At 33.7% G+C, this 12,004-nt stretch overlaps 1 protein-coding gene and 1 long non-coding RNA gene across 3 annotated transcripts in view; both read left to right on the top strand.

Annotated features, from left to right (window-relative positions):
* The window catches only part of LOC111369333, a 7,310-nt gene extending 5,647 nt beyond the window's left edge, over positions 1 to 1,663 (top strand). Inside the window, exon 2 of the long non-coding RNA XR_002698107.1 lies at positions 963 to 1,663. This is a non-coding gene — a long non-coding RNA (uncharacterized LOC111369333). The remainder of the gene's footprint in view (positions 1 to 962) is intronic.
* Positions 1,664 to 3,037: 1,374 nt separating this feature from the next.
* LOC111369331 (putative late blight resistance protein homolog R1B-17) lies at positions 3,038 to 9,140 on the top strand. 2 transcript variants are annotated; one of them, XM_022990810.1, is made up of 3 exons: positions 3,038 to 5,223; positions 6,795 to 8,424; positions 8,552 to 8,634. In XM_022990810.1, the coding sequence occupies exons 1-3, from the start codon at positions 4,645 to 4,647 to the stop codon at positions 8,554 to 8,556; spliced, it is 2,214 nt and encodes a 737-aa protein (XP_022846578.1). In that variant the 5' UTR covers positions 3,038 to 4,644; the 3' UTR covers positions 8,557 to 8,634. The 2 variants fall into 2 exon arrangements, with proteins under 2 accessions (XP_022846578.1, XP_022846577.1); XM_022990809.1 differs by having other exon boundaries at positions 3,040 to 5,223; positions 6,795 to 9,140.
* The last annotated feature ends 2,864 nt before the right edge of the window (positions 9,141 to 12,004 follow it).

Raw genomic sequence — 12,004 nt, 5'->3', positions numbered from 1 at the left:
AAAAAAAGTACTTATTCTGTCACCTTTTCATAGATAAGGGAATGAATGTCACTTTTTGGGTTATTTTGTCACTTCTTTATTTTTTCACTTTTTTTTTTTTTTTAGTTTGTCACTTTTTTTGAATTTTGTTACTTTTTGATTATTTGTCACTTTTTTTTTTTAATTTGTGTCATTATTTTTTGAATTTGTCACTTTTTTTTTTTAATTTGTGTCATTATTTTTTGTATTTGTCACTTTTTTTTTTTAATTTGTGTCATTATTTTTTGAATTTGTCACTTTTTTAAAAAAAAAATGTCACTTTTTTTTTTTTTAATATTTGTCACTTTTGTTTTTTGATTTGTATATCTTTTTTTATTGTTTATCACTTTTTTTCAATCACCTTATTGATTTCTATAATTTTTTTAGTGACAAACATTACTTTTTAATAAAGTAATATTGTATATTATTTTTTAATAAAAAAATTGACACTTAACTTTTAAAAATGACATTGTATCACTTATTATTATCATTATTATTATTATTATTATTATTAAAAAGTGACAATTTTTATTAAAAAAAAAAAAGTGACATTGTGTCACTTTTTATTATCACACAATATTTTTTACTTTAAAAAAAAAAATCATATGATGTTTCTAGACCTCTAATTTTAAGGGTATTTTTGTAAGTTGCCTTTTCAAATTTTAGTTAAAGGGTACATTTTTTGTGGATCACATGTGATGTGATGAGATGATGGTATAGATATCAGCTGATAACTATATCATGAATATGTGATGATATTTACAGAGTTATGAGAATGTCTCAATTTTTGCCATAATTGTATGAGGCTATCGTGTGAATTACTAAACGATATGAACATGATGTCTATATATGAGAAAAATGTTTAAATAAAAAAGTATAATTATTTTCGAAATCTTCTATTCACTGAGCTGTAAACTTATATTTTTTCACAATTTTTCTTACAGGTATTATTGGTCCTTGATAGTTTGAGGAGCCTAGTGGTTTTAGAATTAGAGACACACGACATATTGAGTGATATGATTCGTTTTGGTAAAACATGAAGTAATTATTTCGGGCTTATTGCATTATATTTTTCATAAACGTTTGATTTTGGTCAATATTTTATGGCAGCTCATAGTTAGCCTTGGTGATAGATCTGGCATTTAGTCAGCATCTACTATCGGCGCATATCACGTTTTCGGTCCATTAGAGTGATTCGAGATGGATCATGTCACCAAAAAATCCAATTGTGTATGACAGTTTGAACAGCAAAGGACGATTAATCAAGTCCGACAACAATTTTTCCAGCAAGCCTTACAAGGAGTCTTCTAATGAGGAATAAGGACACATTTACTAATTGAAAATGGTATTTCGAAGCGATGAGTCTTTACTCCACAAGGTGTCTCTTATAGCTTCACCTCATACAAAAGATCTTTCGTACGAGATCTATCATACGACTGGTTCATTTGACATATCTACATCTAGAGGTGGGCAAAAAAATTTGAAAAACCGATTGAACCAAATCAAGTCGAGTTGATTTGAACCAAAAAATCGGTTTAGTTGGGTTAACCATTATAAAGTCAAGTTAGGTTTATTTCGGTTTAAGAAATCAACCCTTCAATTAACCATTCTAACCCAATGATAATTTTTTCTTTTCATTTGAAAATTCATGTTTTTAAACTTAAAAAGTAAAATAATAAAACATAAATATAATTCTTTCTCAAATAATTTATTTACCTACTACACTTCTTTTACTAATACTCCAAATTTTAAAAGAAAAGAAAGCAAGAAGTGTTTGTTATAAATTCCAAATTTAGATTGTATCATTGCTTTCATTTTTCGTGTAATTGTTTGTTGTTAACTATCAGATATATGCGATGATTTTGAAAAATCAATTCATTGCCATTTATATATATGAATAGAAAGACAAAATTTTAAACCAAAAATGTATAGGTAATAGAAAGACAAAATTTTAAACCAAAAATGTATAGGCAATTATTTATTTTTTACTTTTTATAACTCGAACCAATGTCTAAATCAATTAACCAAACCAAATCGACACAAACCTATTTGGTTTGGTTAGGTTTGATTTCAATGGCTGAATTGGGTTGATTTGAGTTGGAATTTGGCCAAATTGACAAGAGTCGATTTCAATTTCGGATTGGACTCAAAACTAACCCAACCAAACCATGCTTAGGCTATATGGTGACACTTTTTAGAATTATTTAATTTGACATTCGATTTTATCCTGATTTAATCCAGTTGAACCTTTGGAACATTGACCCTTTTATTTTTTGGATCGATGCTCTAATCAATTTTCAAAGCACTACTATTATCAACAGTGCTGATATTTAAATGGCACAGGGTCACTACCATATTATTTCATAAAGTTAAAAATCATTTTATTTTAATTTATTATCAATATAACCGTGATTGAATTGCCACATTAGATGATGATTATCAGAACTATCGATAAATAAAGTAACATTGCTCCTATTACAATGTCAGTCGTGAAAATTTAGCAATGGGGAATATGTTTAGTTGTACTTGACCTTATTTAGCAATACATATTTAAGTCATTTTATTAACCACAATAAAAGCAAATCTCAACTTATTTACTTACAAAAATAACTTTGGGCTGACATATAATTAAGGGGAAAATTTAATAAGTAAGAGGTTATTTATCACCTATTTCAAAAGTAAGAAAAAAGGTTTCAAGTTTCAAAAATGAGATGTTTATTAAAATATATTTATGATTTAATTAATTAATTATATATTTTATTAAATAAATATATTAAGGTCACAAATCAATACAATTTGATCACAAATTTACAAATTTAGTTAGTTATATATTATTATTCGATCACAAATCAAAATTTTTATACGTCATAATTCAAAAATTTCATAGGTCATAGTTTGTTCATCAGTCACAAATCAAAAATTTATACGCCACAATTTTATTTATTGGTCGCAGATGACAAATATTATAAGTCACAATTTATTAAACGGTCACAAATTAACAATTTTTTAGGTTACATGTTATTTCTTGATCACAATTCCTCTTTCTCATTGGTCACATGTTGTTTGTTGGTCACAGATTAAATTATTTGTGATCGTCACCAATACTTGTGACCACCACTGTTGCCAGTCGTATCGACGTCACAACTGTCACCACAAAAACCACCACCACCACCATCTCCCGACAGCCTCATCATCTTAAACATTGCAACTAGCACCACCTTACCACCAACAAACTAGATACAGAATCACCAACTCCCCACAAATCCACCACCGTATAGTCGTCTCGCCACCACCCCACCACCACCACTGCAAAAGCCATCACAACATTGCCGTCGTCGCCACCACCCAACCATCTCCACCACTACCATAACCACCATTTCCAACAACACTCATTCACTATTAATAAAAAAAAACCATCGAATTACCAACACCTTACCTTTACCGCCATCACAAGATCCGCTACAGCCAAATTCACCACCATCACCGTACCCAACACTGGACACCGCTATCGCCAAATCTGCCATCACCTGCACCAAGTGCCTGTAGCACCACCATCACCACCAAACTACAATAGCGACAGGACAAAGCCGAGATGGAGATTGCCGTCGGTTAGAGCGCACTGGATGTAGATCGAGGTTGTTCTTTGCTACTCGCATCGGTCAACACCATCAACGACGAACAATAGAGGAATAGATGCATAAGACAAAAAAGAGAGAGAGAGAGATCACGCACGACGGTGCCTATCATCGTGCGTGATGCGACCGTGAGTGCCCGTCGTCGCGACAGTCTTCCAGTGTTGGGTATAGTGTAGGGGCGAGGCTGCAACACAGTGAGTGGCTGTGGTGAAGGCAGGAGAGAAGATGAAGAGAGGGGGGAAAATGGTGGCTGTGGAGGGATACAACTATGAAGAGAGAGAGAGAGAATGATAGAAATAATTTTAGGATTTGAGATTAAAATTGTATATTTAATATTTAAATATGATATATCTGAATTTTGAAAAGTGAAACTTGTCATCTGATTTTAGAACTTACATCTTTAAACATAGATTTTTGTGTAATTTCCACGTAATTAAGGGTGACGATGAGCCAAAACGAGCATAGTCGACCTCAAGCCCTTCCCAATACGCCCTGAATGGTGAACGCGGGAATGAGAAATATGGTCCTGTCTTGAATTCTGTTAACTATCTCGAATCTTTTTATATCTTTTATTTTTATCTCTTTTTATAAAAAGTAATATAAAAATAAAGCATAATGCTAAAAAATAATTAAATAGGACCCAGATGAACCTATCTAGAGTCCGTTTGGTGCACATTTTTGTTGATGAAAATGCATTTTAAACATCATATCGCGGATCCCCCATTAGAGTGTAGAAGTCAAAAATTGTGTGCTGATGTGACGGAAAAAATGCATTTTTGGCTCCAAAAATGCGTATCAAACAAGGGCCTAATCTTAAGGTCTAGGTCGGCGACCCCAAACCATCGAAAACCCCTATAAATTGAACCGGCGGTGTTTCAGGAAGTTGGATCCTACTGTAACCAAACAAAGTCGAAAATCAAAAGGGGTCATTTACCGTGCCACACCCAAAAGCCCCCAAATTCCAAATCACAGAAAAAATCTCCAAATCACGATGGCATCACCACCACATTCTCCCTCGTCTCTGCCTTTTCCCCTCGCCGCCGCCTCCTCCAACACCACGACGGCAAACAAAGTTTTGATTTTTCTTCTTATGCCGTACTTAATCCAAACAAAATTTGCAACTGCTGATGATGATGTTGCTATGGAATTTTCTATCGGAGAATTTCTGCTACAATACTTGAAGCAGCTACTTGATTACCACCCTAATGTGATAATTGACGCCAAGGAACAGGTCGAACATCTATATAAACAATTGAGTCTGTTCATAGACTCTGCCAAGGAATCCATGGAAAACCGCAATCCTAGTTACTTAGAGAAATATATTGTGAAGCAAGTTAGAAACTTGATTTATCGATCTGAAGATACTGTGGATAAATATATTTCCCTTGCAATCGTTCACAAATCCAGGAATCAATTCATTAAAGCTATTCATACGTTCGATTATGCTGCAATCCTCCGAAAACTGACGAGTGATATTGAGTCAATCAACGCGGAGGTCAAGAATATCTCTAACATCAAAGTTAAGATTGAGAGAGTTGAAATTGTTGACAGACACGACAATTATAAAAAGGTAAAATAATTATGCCATTGCTCTAAATTAGCAGTCCTGAGGTAACATTACTTGATTAGCTTTAGTACTGAATGTTGTTTTATGTCTTCTGTCAACCACAGGCAAATTTATGTGTAAATATCAATTAGTTTTGTTAATATGAGAAATCTTGATTAAAGTCTGAGTGAATGTTGATATTGTTCCCACAAGTGAATTTCGAAACATTTCAAAACAAGTGAATTTGGAAATCCACTTTAATGAATTGCCCCAGGTTGGAAATCATGAACGCAACAAGGGAAAAGATCCTTGACAAATTGATGACTTCCCCGTAGCACTTTCAAATTTATACTCGGGATAGGAGGACTTAATCTTAATATAGATTATTTTATGAAGATAATATCATTGGCTGAAATAAATTTCAGAAGTGAGAATTAATTCAATTAGAAATTACTCTTTTTTCTGATGGCTGTAATATTCAAATAATTAGAATAGTTAGATTGTTGAATAACTAGAATAAGAATACACATTTCTCATATTCTTGTTTCTTCTCGTGTTGTTTTTAATGTTTATTCAGTCAATGCTAAATTTGAAGAGAGTGATTTTTGCTGCGCTTCCTTCTCAATTGAAGTATAAATGATGAGCTTTTGTTTTCACTTAATTGGGATTGTTAGATAAAATTCAGTTATAAATACAATTCAGAAAGTTGATAACTAATAAGCAGATACACAATCAAACTGAGGTTCTCATATTCTTGTTTCTTCTCGTGTTGTTTTTAATGTTTATTCAGTCAATGCTAAATTTGAAGAGAGTGATTTTTGCTGCGCTCCCTTCTCAATTGAAGTATAAATGATGAAGGGTTTGGTCTCACCTCATCGGTTGTGGAAAGGACCGGTGATCAGTTTATCAGTGTGAGAGAAAGCTTCACCTGTTGAACTAACTTTTTGGGTTGAGAATGTCCAATATTATCCAATAAGATTCTGTATTTTCCTGTTGAATAGCAATTTCAAATAGAGTAATATTACTTATACATAATTATATATAGATTGATGTACACAGAGGAAAAAAAAAGTTTCGAAGAGAGAGGAAGGAAAAAAAAAAAGGAAAATTAAATCAGTTAAATTTTAATTTAAAATCATGTCATCTCATCAATGTGTGTAAATGATAATGTATATGTAGCCTCCAGGGCATATCTCCAAGTGGTAAAAGGGGAGGGTGGAGAAATTCAGCTTTGCTTGAGGGTGCTGCGTCAAGAGTTCGAATCCTGAAATATGGATTTGGCTCTTGAATAAGTGCAAGTGTACAAGCAGCATTCCATTCTGTACCCTTGGAGGCATAACCTGTGATTTACCTCCCTCACGATACTCCAGGGCAGGGTTAGTGGGAGACCCTTAAGGTTAGGGTTTAAACTTTTTTTTTTTTTTTTTTTTTTTTTTTTTTTTGAGCATGTTAGTTCTTTCCTTGTTACAAATTTCTTTCATTTTTGCTGTATACCTTTTTTTATTTTTTATTTTTCCTGATAAGTCATTTTTGCTGTGTACTTCATTTAATTATTAGCTTTCATTTCTGATCTAAGTTTTGCTCACCTTAAACAGGCTCCATTTGTAGAAGATGACAATGTAGTGGGATTTCAAGATGAGATGGAAAATATAATCACACTTCTCACCCATGGATCAAAGGAATTAGAAGTTATCTCTATCATTGGCATGCCTGGCATTGGTAAGACGACATTAGCAAAAATGATATATCACCACCATAAAATTAAGGATGGGTTTAGCAACCGTGCGTGGATTTATGTTTCCCAGTCTTATAATAGAAAGGAGGTGTTCCTGACAATTCTGAATCATTTTATCAAGCTTAATGATGAAATGTATGGGATGACCGATGAACATTTAGGTGAAGAGCTTTTTAAATTTTTAAAGGAAAGGAAGTATTTAATTGTGATAGATGATGTATGGACTCAAGAGGCTTGGAATCATCTTGAAAATGTTCTTCCTAAAAACAAGCAACAAAGTAGAATCTTACTAACTAGTCGCATATGGAGTGTGGCTAAGCATGCCAATCCATATCGGGATCCTCATAAATTGCGGCTATTAAGTCGTGAAGAAAGTTGGGCGTTACTCCAAAAAAGGGTACTCTTTTCAAAGGCCTGCCATTTGGATTTGATTAGGCATGGAATGCGCATCGTCGATCATTGTAAGGGACTGCCACTTGCCTTAGTGATAATTGGTAGAATTCTACTAGAAAGAGGGACTACAAGTTATTGGTGGGAAAAAGTTGCTAACTGTGTGAATACATATTTGTCTTTGGATCCTCAAGAACGCATGGACGAATTTGTAGCAAAGAGTTTCTACCAGTTGCCTTACCACTTGAAAGAATGTTTTTTATACTTCGGAATGCTTCCAGGAGATTTCCAAATCTCAAAGCAAGAACTGATTCGCATGTGGATTGCCGAAGGATTCATACAACAAAAGAACAAAATGAGCTTGGAGGATATTGCAGAGCAGTTCTTGGAGGATCTTGTCGACCAGAATTTAGTTATGGTTGGAAAACGAGGGTCAAATGGTGCTATTAAAACCTGTCAGGTTCATGAAATGGTTCGTGAATTCTGCAAGAAGGAAGCTGAAGATGAAAATTTATTTCTAGAAGTTAAATTTGATGATCAGCGTTCATGTCTATTTTCTTACCTTAAATTGATAGAGGTACGTCGCCTTTGCATTCATTATGACATCTTGAAATTTCTTTCTTCAAAACCATATAGTTCAGGTGTCAGGTCTTTCGTGTATTTTTCATCGGAAAAAATTGTGCCGTTACCAGATGATATTTCTTCCATTGTTGGAGCCTTTGAACTGCTCAGGGTGTTAAGTGTTAGACCTCTCAATTTGGATCATTTTCCTATTGATATAACTCAACTCATTCATTTGAGGTACCTTGTTCTCTCTGGCAACTTCAAGATACTTCCTGCAGCTTTTTCCAACCTATGGAACATGCAAACTCTTGTAATTGAGACATCATCAAACACCCTTGTAATTGAAGCAGATATATGGAAGATGACTCAATTGAGGCACATAATTACAAATTCATCCACATCTTTGCCAATCCACCCTTTCAGAACTGGAAACAATGATTCTTTGATCCATGGAAACCTACAAATACTTTCTACAGTAGCACCTGAAAGTTGTAAAAAAGATGTCTTTGTGTGGGCTCCTAACCTGAAGAAATTAGGTATTCGTGGCCGATTATCTGAACTTTTGGAAGGCACTGGTGGATTCAATTATTTATGCAACTTGAATTATCTCGTAAATTTGAAGCTACTGAGTGATGTATATCCTTATCCACCTTTTGATGGCAGATTAATTAGCCTACCTCAAGTTGATGCATTTCCACCAAATCTAAAGAAGCTGACGATATCAGGCACCCTGCTTGATTGGGATCACATGTCTACTTTAGGAATGTTGGAAAATCTTGAGATCCTTAAGTTGAAAGATGATGCATTTAAGGGAAACCAATGGCAGACGGAGAAGGGGGGATTCCGTAATCTCAAATTTTTGTATATTGGAAGAACAGATTTAGTTTCTTGGCGGACTTCTGCTCATCACTTACCAAGCCTCAGGTGCCTTCATCTTAAGCACTGCAGTAAACTCAAAGCAGTTCCATTGTGCTTGTCGCGTGTTTCAAACCTCCAGATAATGGACCTGTACTGCACCACCAAATCAGCAGCTGCTTCTGCTAGAAGAATTCAGCAACATAAGCAAAGCATGCGAGCCCAGAAAGAAAACCAGGGCACTGGATTTAAACTTTCCATTTATCCTCCAAATTGATTACAATGATCTTTGTATGTTTAAAAATAAAAATGCTACAGGTATTAAATTTTCATTTTGATGCTTTTTTTGCTTTGATACTTCTACTTCTATTGAAAGCTTAGGCACGTTTGGTTGTTGTTTCTGTTTTTACTTTTTACTTTTGAATTCATTTTCTATTTTACATTTTGAGAAATTATTTTAAGATTGCGAGAAATGCGTTTGATTTGTCATTCTGAAAAAGAGAGAGAGAGAGAGAGAGAGAGATGGATATTTGTATTTGGGTAACTTGTGTGATTTTATTCAGAAATTTTTAAGGTCATTTTCCTTGTTTTGAGGTTTTTGAGTAACGTCAAAAAGTCATTTTAAATTTTATGTTGTAAAATTTTCCTTGTTTTCGAGAACGCATTTTTAAAAATAACTGAAAATGGCTTGAAAATGGAAAACCAAATGCACTTTTAGTTTTTTGTATAAACTAGTGCTGGAGGCTCATGGCCTAGATTGGCATTTTTCATTGCCCAAGTGTTCGAGTCTAACAACGCCAATGGTAAGGCCTTTGTTCCTGTGCCCTCTTGTAAAAAATATTAAAAAAATAAGTAGGCTCCCTCAAAATTATAGCGTCTAGAATAAGGTCAATCATATAACAGCCTTCTTATAACTCCACGTGAGAATACTACCCGACCCTTTTCCACGACACAGAAATGTGTACGAAGATAGGACCAAAATCGACCTCACTACTAAAACAAGATCCCAAAAAAAGTAAAAATAAATAAATAAATAAATAAAATTATAAAGATAAACTCTTTCATTCGTGCAGTTTATTTATTTATTTACTTTTCATTGCATTTTGAATTTTGATAAATCCTTTGAAAAAGTGTGGACCCAAGAGGCTACTAGCCATTCCTGTTTAACCGTTCAACATGGTTCAACCATTCACCAACCCAATCTTCACTTGAAAGGCCATGATTTCTCCTCTAAGCTTTAGCGTGCCCCAGTTTTGTAAGGGGTTCAAAAGTGACTCTTCTATAAGAAAATATACCTCTATATGCACGGTATTGAATATGATTGAATGATATATTAGACAAAATTTTATTATATTTTTTGTTTCTTAATATTGCTAAGGCTATTAATTTACTTTTAGGAAATAGTTTGGAAGGAAAATACTGTCCGTCACAATTGCATATTTTCTCAATCGTCGACATGCCCAACATTGGTAAAGACAACAGGCGATAAAAAGAAATTGGAGATTCTATAGTTAAATGGCATTCAAAGTCGTGCACGAGTTTTTGTTTACCAGTCCTCCTATAGTAGAAGAGAAGTTTTTCTTCAAATTTTTGGAACAGTTTTCCCAGCCCACTGTTGAGATGAATGGTAAGGCAATTTGGTTATCCAACGTAATATATATTGGAGGAAATAAGGTATTTTATTGATAGAAAATGGTCGCTAACTTTGCTGGTCCAAATGTTCATCAAATGTTTCTCATGTATAGACAGATTTATAGAAAGAGGCATTTTCAACAATGTCCAATTATAAGAGTTGGAGTTGAAAAGTGTACTTTTTTTTTATAATCCTTGCAAAAATGTCCAATTTTTAGATCAAAATGTCTACTTTACCCTCATGAAAAAATTAATCAATTTTATATCACTTTGGCACAATTTTTAAGAAGAGCAAATAACTTCCACGAGAAGCCACAATAATGTTGCTACTACCTAGATAAGTCCACTTGCTTACATTTTTAATTACATTTTAATCAATTATTCTAGAACAAATGAAGAAGAAGCAAAAATTTCATTAACATATACGAAGAAGTATATGATTCCAACTTCCAAGAAATCATTTTAAGAAATTTACTGTGGTAGAAATTTGAAGCTGATTAGGCTTTCATCATTTGTCGGTAGAAGGTATATTTCTTTGAACTCTATTTCTTCGAACTCTCATTTTTTTGATAAGTTTTATTTAGTAGTTGTTGTTATATATGTTCAAATCTCAATTTTTTGATAAGGTTTTTTTTCCCTTCAATGGACGAAATTATCTTGAGTATATATTTTTTGTACAATTTATCTTAAATAACTTAGTGAGATAATATACTTCTGTATTTAGAATATCATTTATGGTGGAATAAATTCTTGCAAAAATGGTGGTTGAAATTGAAGAAGATGATAAATACATGAAATCCCGTCATTTCATTCTCGACATTTATAAACGTCGAGAATGATATTTATACTATCATTCTCGACACTGTCAAATGTTGACAATAACATTAAAAATTTGAGTAAGTTGGGAAAATTTTCGTGTATAGCGATTCACATATTGCATGCAGGTAGCATTTTCGTTTTCGATTTTCGTTAGTGGTCGACAGTATTGTTGTTTATGACATGCAGATATGGGAGATGTTAAGAGATTTGATGTCTCGTATGGTGGTAGATTCGTCAACATAGACGACGGGTGGAAGTGGTTAGGGAACCGAACAACATCAATTGTTGTTCGACATGATATTACATATGAAGAGCTTGTATATAAATTATTCGAGAAGCTGAATGTTGATAGAATAAAGTTTCGAATTCAATTGAAATTTACAGTTCCGAACATGAATATACCCCCTGCTGATGTAGCCGACGATGAGGATTTGCAATGGTTTATGTCTGTTCACACAGAAGCGGCGTTGTGTGTAATTGCAGATGAATATAATGCTGGAGAGCACGAATTGCATGTCGGAGTTGAGCCTTTGTCACCAATAGAAGTTGCATTGTGTGGACGCGATGAAGTCGGTATGTGCGAACTACAAGAGCCACAAACGATTGATAATATGGATGAAAGTTTAGGTGAAGGCAATTTATTTATTCGAAATGCAATTGAGTCGATTGATGAAGAGGACATTGTGGAGAATCATATATTCTTTAGCAAACAACAGCTACATACAATGCTTCAACTTAAGGCTTTGAAAGAGAAGTTTCATTTCAAGGTTAAAAAGTCGAATCCTAGATCTCTTGCCGTGTGTTGTGTCG

The sequence above is a fragment of the Olea europaea genome, chromosome 20 (assembly GCF_002742605.1).
Source record: "Olea europaea var. sylvestris chromosome 20, O_europaea_v1, whole genome shotgun sequence".
NCBI lineage: Eukaryota > Viridiplantae > Streptophyta > Magnoliopsida > Lamiales > Oleaceae > Olea > Olea europaea.
This window is presented reverse-complemented; position numbering and strand designations above follow the sequence as displayed.